Source organism: Elephantulus edwardii, unplaced genomic scaffold (assembly GCF_000299155.1).
Source record: "Elephantulus edwardii isolate Elephantulus edwardi_28Jun2011 unplaced genomic scaffold, EleEdw1.0 scaffold00278, whole genome shotgun sequence".
NCBI classification, from domain to species: Eukaryota; Metazoa; Chordata; class Mammalia; order Macroscelidea; family Macroscelididae; genus Elephantulus; species Elephantulus edwardii.
This window is the reverse complement of record NW_006400028.1, coordinates 1,822,564-1,834,474: the sequence shown is the minus strand read 5'-3', so window position 1 is coordinate 1,834,474 and position 11,911 is coordinate 1,822,564. Positions and strand designations below refer to the sequence as shown.

The window sequence follows — 11,911 nt, the reverse complement described above, 5'->3', positions numbered from 1 at the left end:
CAATCGCATGGCCTCTGACACACCCATCCCGATTACCCCAGTCACTGAATCAATCCACCTCATAGAGGGTCTTCCCCTCCTGCGCCGTCCCTCCACCTTACCAAGCATGATATCTCTCTCCAAGGACCTGTCTCTCCTTACAACATGTCCAAAGTATGTCAGACGAAGCCCCAGAATTCTTGCCTCCAAGGAGTAACCTGGTTTAACCCTCTCTAGGATGAATCTGTTTGTTTTCTTGGCAGTCCAGGGTACATTCAATACTTTTCTCCAGCACCACAGCTCAAAAGGCATCAATTCTCCTTCTATCTTCCCTAGTCATTGTCCAACTCTCTCATGCATAACAAGCGATTGCAAAGACTATGCCTGTATCAGGTGAACCTTAGTCTCCAGAGAGACACCTAGAGAGGAGCTAAAATTGTACCTTTTTGCTACTTCTCTCGTTGGAAAGGTTACATTTACATGTTTGTAAAAAATAGCTTGAGAATGTTGGATGCATTTAGTAAAAAATTACAAGACATTAAGAATAAAATTACAGAAGGATTTAGTGTTGATTCCAATGAGTATAACTGGGAAGTCTTAATTCTCTTATTTGGTAAAGGCTTATTTCAGATTATTATAATTAAATCTAAATACACTTAATGTTTGATGTTTCACTCACAATGTAGAGTTTATAATCACTTAGTTTAGGTATTTGACCTGGTTTTGTTCTTTAGATCTGATTCTTTATGCTTAGCCAGGAGGGATCTAAAATTTCAAATACTCTTACTACTTCTTTTTCCTGTGCATCGTAGGCAGGATATTCCTTTCTGAGCACATGCATCAAGGTCACTAGTGTAGACGATACAAGTAAATAAATGCTCAAGTTAAAAAAATGGTCTGATTTAAGATTATTTTGAAAACTCTTTCGGTGTTAATCTCTTAAGAAATTAGCTGTCCTGAACTAAGCAGCAAAACTAAAACAGAAAACAATATTAAGGGAGTATTTGTATCACTGTATTTGGCTCAGACATTGGTGCTGGGAAGTGATAGTCGGCTTTCCCCTGCCTCTGGCAGATGTCTAAAAGCAGCAGTATCTGGGGACCAAATCATGGAAGTGATTTCTTTATCAAAGATCAAGAAGAATTGTATGCTGCGTGCGAATGAGTCAAATCCAGTGAAAAGAGCTGCCAGTTCTTATCAAATAAGTGGCTTTACTAATAGAATAACAGTGAGTATCTCCTTTTAACATGAGCATGTGGGCTACAGTTAATCCTGTTAGAAAATTCTTGGGTGGTTTGACTTGTTGTATCGTCTGATGCTGAGTAGAAAGGACTTTGCTCTGTAATTAAGACTATCTTATGGACCTGGTAAAACTTTATTAATGTGAATAATGACCTGGCTTTGGCAAATTTGCTATCACCTGCTTTATTATCACAGCTACGATACTTTTGGGTATATGGTACTGTGCTTGATTAATTAAGTACAGGTTTCTTATTTGCTAGATCAAGTGTTCTATTATTTAGAAAGTATTTTCTCTCAGTATAAGCAATCTTTTTCAAGACAGCTAAGAACCATATTCCATCTAATATAAAAAGAATATATTTAACATTTTAATGTATCTGGCACCAGGAATGCTTTACAAAATGGCATCAAAAATTTGGTAAATTGTAGTCTTAGTTTAGTTTTGACTAAACTAATTAAGCCTCAGGGTCATTAAATAGTATGATTAGTGTAAATGGAGCATAAAATAATTTTCCTTCACAGTCAAGTGATTTTAAAAGTGATAGCCCGCTAATTTTCCAAGATCTTGAAAACTTTAAATACTCATACTGTTTAACTCAGAAACTCCATTTCTAGGAATTTATTTTATAGGAACACCTACATATGTGTACAGAGATACTATAGAAAGGATGTCTGTTGTTGCATTGTTCATAGTAATACAGTAGTTAAGTCAGTCTAGTATATCCACCCAGTGGAATTCTAGAGAAGCCAATTTTTATATGTTGTTTTTGCTATTGGTGTTGAGTTGCTTGTGACTCATAGTGACCCTATGTACAGTAGTCCAAAACCCTGCTCTATCCTGTGCCAATCTTACTGTCTCTGACACACCTGCCCCCATTACTCCATTCACTGAATCAATCCATCTCATTGAGGGTCTTTCTCTCCTGCCATTCCTCCCAAACATGACATCCCTCTCCAGTGACTGGTTCCTCCTTACAAAATATCCAAAGTATGTGAGACAAAGCTTCAGAATCCTCACCTCCAAGGAGCAGGGTGGTTTCACCTTCTCTAGGTCAAATCTGTTTCTTCTCCTAGCAGGCCATGTTATATTCAGTACTCTTCTCCAGCACCACAGCTCAAAGGCATCAGTTCTCCTTCTATCATTCTTAGTCATTGTCCAGCTTTCTGACACATCACAAGTAATTGCAAAGACTATGGCTTGGATCAGGTGCACTTTAGTCTCCAATCTTTGTTTTCTTGATGTCAAGCATCAATCCATATTGAAGGCTGCAGTCCTTGACCTTCTGCAGCAAGTGCTTCAGGTCCTCTTTAGTTTCAGCAAGGAGGATTGTGTTGTCTGCATAATGCAGATTGTTGATGATTACATAGCATATGATCCTATTTTTATAAATATTAATGATTGTGTATATTAGTATGTTTGTAGATATGAACATAAACCAATCCATTGACATGGGGTTATTTCTGTGAGGTGGTGGGTCTGGGGAAAAACCAACTCAAGTCAGTATTATATGTGGTTAGATTTTATACACTATGTATATTATGTTTTAAATCGAAAAATAACCAAAACTAATTTTTAATGTGATATCCCTAAATAAATTAAATCTTTAAATTCTAAATAAATTTTTGTTCTTAATGATTTCTTGTAAAAGCAAAAATTCTTTTGCTTTAACTAGGAATAAAATGCAACAATATTTCTCATCTGTCACCCTGAGAACATTTCTGAGTCAGTCCAAATTTTATCTCTGATCTTAAAACATTTGCTAAGGTGGCTGGCTTTGACAAAGTAGGGTCACTTGTTTTTCTGTGTTAATACACTCACTCCTTATGCCAAAGAAGGTAATATGAGTCTAGTCCAGCAAGCATTTACTATAGACGTCTTAAGAGTTGAACACAATGTTAGATATTAGAGATGCACAGATGAAAACACAGGAATCCTTCTTCCACAAATATATACAAGATATAAACACAGTATAAAAATGGGTACGATTATTGTTGGTGGGTGGCGTTGAGTTGATTACAATTCTTAGTGATCCTCTGAACAACACATCTGAGCCTAGTACTATCCTGCATCATCCTTACAATGTCAGTCATGCTCAACCCATTGTCACAGTCACTGTGTTAGTTCATCTTCTTGAGGGTCTTCCTCTCTTTTTCTGATCTTCACATTTCCTAGCATGATATCTCTCCAGGGATTTGATTCCTTTTAGGACTATGTCCAAAGTAAGTGAGATGAAGTTTCAGTATCCTAGCCTCTAAGGAGCTCTCTAATTATATTTCTTCAAGACAGAGTTGTTTGTTCTTTTAGCAGTCCAAGAAATATTCAAGACTCTTTACCAAAAGCACAATTCATAGGCATCACCACAGTTTATAGGCCTCGTTCTTCTTCAGACTTCTTTGTTTATTGTCCAACATTCTGAGGGAAAGGAAGCAATTGAAGAGACCAGGTCTTGGATCAGATGCACCTTAGTCTTTAAACTGACATCCTTGCTCTTTAGAACTTTGGAGAAGTCCTTGACAGCAAGTTTTTCCAATGCATATATGTCTTCTATTTTCTTGACTGCTGCTACCATGGGTTTGATTGTGGATTCAAGTAAAAGTAAATAATTAACAACGTCAGTCTTTTCTCCATTCTCATGGTATTGTCTGCTGGTTCAGTGCTGAGGATATTTGGTTTGTTGAATTTTTAAAAATTTTTATTGGTTTGTATACATTATGATTTCTTGTTTTAATGTTGAGGTGTAACCTATATTTATGGCTGTAGTCTTTGATCTTCAAGTGCTTCAAGTCTTTTTCATTTTCTGCAAGCAAGATTCTGTCATCTGCATAGCACAGGTTGTTGGTGAGTCTTCCTCCAACCTTGATGCTACATTAGTTATATAGTCCAACTTCTCAAATTATTTGCTCAGCAAATCATTCAACAAAACGTGGAAATTATCGAACAGTGTCATTAATATTAAATGCGGGTAAAATCATGCCTAAGATTATTTAAAATTATTGGAATGATACATCAGTGGGGCACTGCTAAAAGTCAAGCTAAATTTAGAAGACGCCATGACAAAGGATAAAACTGTTGATATCAAATAGAACTTGACTGAAAGAAGAGAATACCAGAAATAGGTTTTGTGTTTTATTGACTATGCAAAGACATTTATTTATGTGGATTATAGCAAATTATAGCTAACATTGAGAAGAAAGGAAATTGCAGGACATTTAATTGTGTTTATGTGAACCCTGTATGTAGACCAAGAAACAGTTTTTCAAACAGAACAAAGTAGCACTGCATGGTTTAAAATCAGGTGTGCATCAGGGTTGTGTCCTTTCTCCATACCTGTTTGCTTGCTGAGCAAATCATTCAAGAAACTGGGTATAATTATTCCTATAGAGTCTTCTTTTGATTTGTGAATGAAATTTCCTCTATTAATTTGTTTGGCTTATATGAAAGTTATTAGGAATGAAATGCATTATCAAGGATGGGCTTCATGGGCGAGCCATTTTGAAGGATGATTAGCAATTTGTTATGTAGATATTCCATGAAAATGACACATACTTTACAAAGGCAAGGCAAAGTGAAATGTATAATTGAAAATCCCACTCCTGTTTGTCCCTCAGCACCAAGGGCAGTGCTAAAATTCATGTTATAATAGCCTCCTGTTTCTGAATTTAGTCATTGCTACCTTTGCCACATGGAAAAATATTAAAATGGCTGCCTTAGAAATTAGTTAAAATGATATGACTGCTTGTAATTCCTTGAGCTGTACCTTTCTACCTTATGACTCCACCCTCCTACACATTTCCTTTATAATCTGTCCACAACTGTCTATTTAAAGTGATGTCCTAATATAAGTGCTGTCCCCAGGCCCTAAAGCCAGGTCTGCCACCTGTGCATCATGCCTTTTTAAACATTTGCAATAAAAAATTTTGCAAATTATTAAGTTTACTTTCACATTGTTTCAGTCTCTTATATACTAATACATGATTGTATTGAGCTTAGAATTTTGAAACCTATAAAGTTGACGATCATGGGAAATTGAATATGATTTCAAATAGTCTAATTTTTCTGGAGAGTAATGAGTAATCACTAACATTTTGAGGCATAAAAACAATACATTCTGTGGGGGAAATACAGTAAAAATTTAAGTTCGGATAGGAAAAAGGGCAATGTAAAATTAGCAACTACTAAAGAAAATTTGAGTGTGTGTCTAATGTGAAAGTATATACAAAGATACACCTATCTCCATAATTTCTACATGTAAAATGGAGTGACAATGATTGCATTCTTTTTGTGTGCTACCGTTCTCAATATCCTGTCCAGAATTATTTCACCACTGTTATCCTAAGCTTCCCATCTAACCTTTCCCATTTCTATTGTCAGTTTGGTCTCATAATCCTTAAAAGGGCATAATACATAAAACAGACATACTTTATCAATTAAGAAATCATTTGTTCAAAGAATAATTCTGGGGATACTTTTTATTTAAAATTTAAAGATTATTGGGGCAATAATTTCAAAAGTTTATCGAACACCAGTGGCTCCAGAAAGTCAGGATTCCTTAGAGAATTTTTAATTCTCTTCTACAGTTCCCCCTCTTTAAATGGAGATTCTTTTATAGAATCCTTAATGAATATATTCCATAATGATAGCTGGGTACCATCTGGTCTCATGCTAGAGGAGTCAGTTCTAAGCACTTCATAAAAGCATAAATGGTGCCATCAAGGCAACCACAATTCATAGTGACCCTAGGAACCAAACAGCAAATCTGAACCTTAACCTGTCCTGAGCCATCCTCACGATCCCCAGATATATTGTAAAATACCATTTCCTATATACATACATATATATCTGTGTATATATGTGTGTGTGTGTGTGTGTGTGTGTGTGTGTGTGTGTGTGTGTGTATATATTTCTATTTAAGATGAAAATAAGTAATCCAGTGTTGCCTGTAATCTACTGCTGTTGTATCAAGTCTGTCTACAGCAACCCACCATTGGGTCTCCAAGATTGTATGTCTTTGAGAAGAGATTACTCATCTTTCTTTCAAGAACATCTGGTAGCCTCAAACTGCCAAGCTTTTCATTAATAGCCTAGCATGTTATATACAAGAGCTCATTAATGTTGTCAGTTGTTGTTTTTAGGTGCAGTAAATCATAACTCAGAGTAACCCTAAGAACAGCAGATCTGAATCCTATCCTTTCTGTGCCATCCTCATCATCTCTGATACACTTGAGCTTATTCTTGCAGTCACCATGTAAGTACACCTTGTTGAGGGTCTTCCTGTCTTTTGCCAACCCTCCCTCCACCTTTCCAAATATAATTTCCTATCCCAAGAAACGGCCTCTCCTAGTAACATGCCCCAAATTCTTGCCTCCAAGATGCACTCTAGCTGCACTTTTTCCAAGACATAGTTGTTTGGGGATTTTTTTTGCAATCCATGGGATATTTGCTGCTTTTCTCCAACACCACATTCAAAGGCATAAATTCTTCTTCTGTCTTCCTTATTCATTGTCTAGCTCTCAGATGCATAGCAACTGATTGAAAAGACCATGGCCAAAATCAGGTGCACCTTAGTCTTCAAACTGACATTTGCTCTTCAATATTTTGGCGAGGTCCATAGATACTGGGAAATGACTACTCCTATGCATGGTACAGGATAGAGCAGGACTTTGATCTCTTGTTCATAGGGTTGCTGTGAGTCATAATTCAGTCAGGGCTTCTAGGAGAAATCTCTTTTTTCACTACTGGAAAAAGAGTAGTACCAGATGAACATCCACCAGAAAGCAGAGAACTGTTTACAGTGATGTTGTTTGTTGTTGTTATGTACTGTCAAGTCACCTGTGACCCATACCGACCTTATGGTATATGTTGTAGGTACAACATCTCTGAAGCCTGCCCTGTCCTGAACCAGTCACTATGACTCCAACGCACCTACCTCCCTTGCCCTACTTAATGTATCAATCCATCTCATCTGGAGTCTTCTATGCTTTGCCCTTTTAAGCATGATGTCCTTCTCCAAGGATCAGTCCCTCCTGGCCATATGCCCAAAGTATGTGAGATGGAGCTTAAAAAATCCTAGTCTCCAAGGAAAAACTTGGTTTCACCCTCTCCAAGACATACTGATTTGTTTTCTTGGCAGTCCATGGTATGTTCAAGAATGTTCTTCAGCACCACAACTCAGAGGCATCAGTTCTCCTGTCCTCTTTAGTCATTGTGCAATTCTCAGATGCATAGCTAGTAATAGCGAAGACCATGGCCTGGATCAGGCACATCTTAGTCTCTAGACTGACATTATTGCTTCTCAGTACTTTGGAAAAGTCCTTGACAGCAGATTTTCCCAGTGTAATTTGTCTTTGAATTTCCTGACTGCTGGTGCCAGGAGTGTTGATTGTGGAGCTTAGCAAACTGTAACTGTTAACAATCTCAATATCTTCTCCATCCATCATGGTGCTGCCATTTGCCTCAGTGGTGAGTATCTTTGTCTTCTTAATGTTGAGCTTCAATCCATACATACAGTCTTTGACCCTTTGCAGCAAGCGCTTCAGGTCCTCAGTTTCATCAAGCAAGATTATGTCATCTGCATAATGTAGGTTGTTGATGACACTTCCTCCAATCCTGATGCCACATTCCTCCTCATAAAGCCCCTGAATGATGAGTATATTTAAAAACGAGCTAATCTGAAAGGGCTGCTATGTCCACTGGAGAAAGATAAGCAAGCTTCTGCTGCATGATTTACTTAGCCTCTGAAAACCTGCTTGGTGGAAGCTATGAGTTGGTTCTGACTTCATGGCAAACATCAACAAACTGTTTACCAAATATGGGAAAATGTAAGCATCAAAATAATTGATAGCAACACCATAGCTTTGAAGTAAAAGGAGAATTAGTAGGTACATCGGAATGCAAATAATTAAATGGAGAAGAAAGGAAAGCTTTTTTGCCTGTAATAACATTCATTCTGACTAATAAATATAGAAGGAGTGAGGACCTTATAAAGGAAATTTTGTAACTGTAAAAGTAAAAATTGATTGAGTAAAAAAACACCAATAGATTCTAAAACTAGTAGGTGAGAATGTGATGAGACATAGAACATTTGCATAGTCTCAAAAGTATCTTCTGGGGAGCTCTGGTGGCCTAGTGGTAAGGAGCTGCAGCTATAATCCCAGTGGCACACGGTTCGAATCCACCAGATGCTCTGCCGAGGAAGGAGGGATAATCTCCTCCTGTACCAGTCAGATCTGATTTGACGGTACACTCACACAAAAAAACAATTAAAAAAAAAAAGTATCTTCTAACAGAGTCCTTATTGTTACCAAGGAAAGAATAATAAAGTTTATAGTGTTTTAAATATATGGCAGACAGCATCTTAACTAATAGTTGAAGTTATTATCACTAGTAATGGGGCAGGTACACTCTGGCATCCTGTTCTAAGAAGAACGTATCACTTCTATGGTATTATTGCCAACATATGTAACATAATCACAAGGAAACATTAAACCAAATTGTCATTCTACAAAATAACTAGTGTGTTCTTGTGTTAGTTACTGGTGCTGTAACACAAATACAACAGGTAGATGGCTTTATAGAACAGAAATTTATTTTCTTACAGCTCTGGAATAGTCCCACTCAGAGTCTCAGCTGTGTTGATTCCTTGTCATTAATCACAGACGTTTCTTGGCTTAGGAAAAATTCCTTCATAGTAGCTGTCTTTCTATGTATATGTCTCTGTGTCTATTCCAATTTTTAAAACTCAGAAGTGATTAGGATCTACCCTAGAATGTTATGACTTCATTAATATAACAAATAACTCAAGATTGCCATTGAGGCAGAATTGATTCATAGTAGACCATCAAGCAGGTTTTCAGAGACTGTACGTCGCTCGTGAGGAGATTGCCCGTCTTTCTTCCTCAGAACAGTTAATGGATTAAAATTATTTGCTTTTGGGCTGGCAGTGCAGCCCCTTACGCACTAGGCCAACAAAACTTCATAACATAAGAAAAGAATAGTCCTGTTTCCAAACTGGAAATATGGTGCATGGGCCAGGAATTTTGGGGACTACAAGGGACCTTGCTGGAATAATGTGTTATTTATTGAGCTGCTAACAAAAAAGGTCAGCAGTTTAAAATGATCAGCTGCTCCAAGGGAGAAATATGAGTCTGTCTTCTCCTGTAAAGACTTATATAAGCCACAAACCCAAGGGAGGGTCACTAAGAGTCAGTGGTTTGGTTGGGGTTGGGGTGGGGAGAGTGATGGACAGTTCAGTGCATAGCAGTACTCTTTAAAATGTCACAGTTATGCAAATACAGGTGGCAAATCTATTTCAGGTCACAAAAAAAATAAGTGATAACTAAATGTAATGTGTGATCCTACATTGAATTGTAGATCAGGAAAGATGGGAAGTGACATTATTGGACAAGTGGCTAAACCGGAAATTTGAACTATGGGCTAGGTAATAGTTTGTATCCATATTGAATTTTTAGATGTTGGTACACGTACTAAGAATGTACTTTGAAGTGTTTATGGAAAAACATGTTAAACACTTTTACTTTAATTACAATTGTAATTAATAATGAGACATATACACTGAAGGGAAAATACTGATTTCTTTTTGGGAATAGCAGCAAAAATTTGGAAACAGAATAATATCTGGTAATGAGTGATTGACTAAATAAATTATGGTACATTCATACCGTATTGTTAAGCCCTTTAAAATGATGTTGTAGAAACTAATTTACACATGTACACACAGATGTTTATAGTTGTATTAGTAAAGGTCTATTTGCTTGTAAAAAACAAAACAAAACAAAAACCCACAAGCCTTAAATAGCTGGAGTAAGCTATAGAAGGAACAGTTGAGAAAGCCCTACAAGGGGGCAACAGCTCTGTAAATCTCAGCTGAGAAGTTGGGCCTCTTTCCTTGTTGAGCATTGCTGTTAAAATGACCCAACTCTCTGACATGTAACGTCTTTTTAAATTTTATTTTATTATTTTGTGTGTGTGTGTGTACCGTCAAATCGGATCTGACTGGTACAGGAGGAGATTGTCCCTCCTTCTCCAGCAGAGCATCTGGTGGATTCAAACCGAGCGCCTCTGGGATTGCAGTGCAGCTTCTTGCCACTAGGCCACCAGAGCTCCCTGACCTGTAACTTCTTAGTTCACTATTTGAATTACCAAGAAGTTCTGTTTGGTCCAACTCTTATAAAGGAGTACATTGATATAGCAAGGACCAGTCTTTAAGGATGATTTGCATGCATTTGAGGCCCTTTCCTGGAGAAAAGGGAAATTTTGTGTGTGTGAACAAGTAAAGCACTTCAGTTGTTATAACCTACCTCATGAGGGTTTTGTAAAAGTTTAAAATAAAAAAGTGTAAGATATTGTTGAAGGTTATGGTCCTGTTTTGTAGAAATGCAGAGTGAGTTTGTAGATTGAGATGGAGAATCAGGAGTTCTGTTTGGAAATTACTGTTAGACATTCAGGTATCCCTGGTGGTCCAGTGATTAAGTGCTGCTAACCAGAGCCTGTTTACGTGCTCCTCCACAGGAGAGTGATCTGGTAGCCTGCTTCCATAAGGATTTACCATGTTGGAAATCCACAGAGACAGTTCTACTGGGTTATGATGAGTCAAAATCAACTTGATGACAATGATTTTTTTCTTTAAAGGCATTTAGTGAGTCTTTGCATGGGGGTTTATACAGAAGGCTTCGAGTTCAGACTCACTCACTGGTTCTGTAGAAGAATGGCCTGGCAATCTTATTTCAATAAAGAAGAGAGCTCCCCTAATCCTATGAAACAGTTCTGCTCTGTACTTCATAGGGATGCTATGAATCAGAATCAACTCGGTGGCAATGAGTTTGGTTTTATTGGCTTGTTTTTAGACAATCAAGTGGTCAACTAAATTCATTTGTGGCTATAGTGGCATAAAAGTAACATCTGCCCTTACATTTTTCTAGATGAAACTCAACTCTTCTGTTCCTGTGGCACAGAACTGAGGGCTCTCAACACAGTATTCTTTCAGACAGTTAAGCGGATCTTAAGCTTTTTTCCCTTGAGAAATCGTGACTGCCCTGTAGACACCCTCAGTACTCGTTCCATGTAGAGGTGGGGGTTGTTCTGGGCACGGATGCACATTAGGCTCATGGTCCCCTCACTCCCCCGCCTCTCCGCCCCCCAGCACATACCTGTTTGCTCCTTGTCTGGTATGTTATATGAAGTTGTTCATGAGTTCTTTTGTCTGTATTTTAAGTTTGATTTTCAACTGGTCTTAAAAAAAGTAATACATAAGGATCACCTAATCACTCCCTTTATGTTCTCAACATTTGATGCTGTGATAATTCAGCCCACAGTGGTAAACACTTTAAGAGCTAGTTGTTAATAATTCAACTGTTACACTTTTTTTCAGATATACATACGGAAGCTGTTCAAGCAGCACTGGCAAAGCACAAAGAACAGAAAATGGCTTTGCCAATGCCAACCAAAAGGAGGTCTACATTTGTCCAGTCTCCTGCAGATGCCTGCACACCTCCTGGTAGGTCTATCAGAACCTTCTCTGTCTGTCAGCATTTCCTTCTCTATCTGCTTTTCCTCTCCTGAAGTAGAAGTTGGAACTCTCTCTGCAACAACACAGATATATAGGCACACACTCTGGAGGTGGCAAGTTTTAATGTCACATTGTCAACAACACACAAATAGAACCCTTAAATA

General features: G+C 37.7%; 1 protein-coding gene across 1 annotated transcript in view; it reads left to right on the top strand.

The window, feature by feature from the left end:
* DIP2B (DIP2 disco-interacting protein 2 homolog B (Drosophila)) overlaps positions 1-11,911 on the top strand; it is a 303,253-nt gene that overhangs the window by 204,873 nt on the left and 86,469 nt on the right. The window contains exon 4 of the mRNA XM_006900236.1: positions 11,610-11,735. Within this exon, the coding sequence (XP_006900298.1) occupies positions 11,610-11,735 (126 nt within the window). The remainder of the gene's footprint in view (positions 1-11,609; positions 11,736-11,911) is intronic.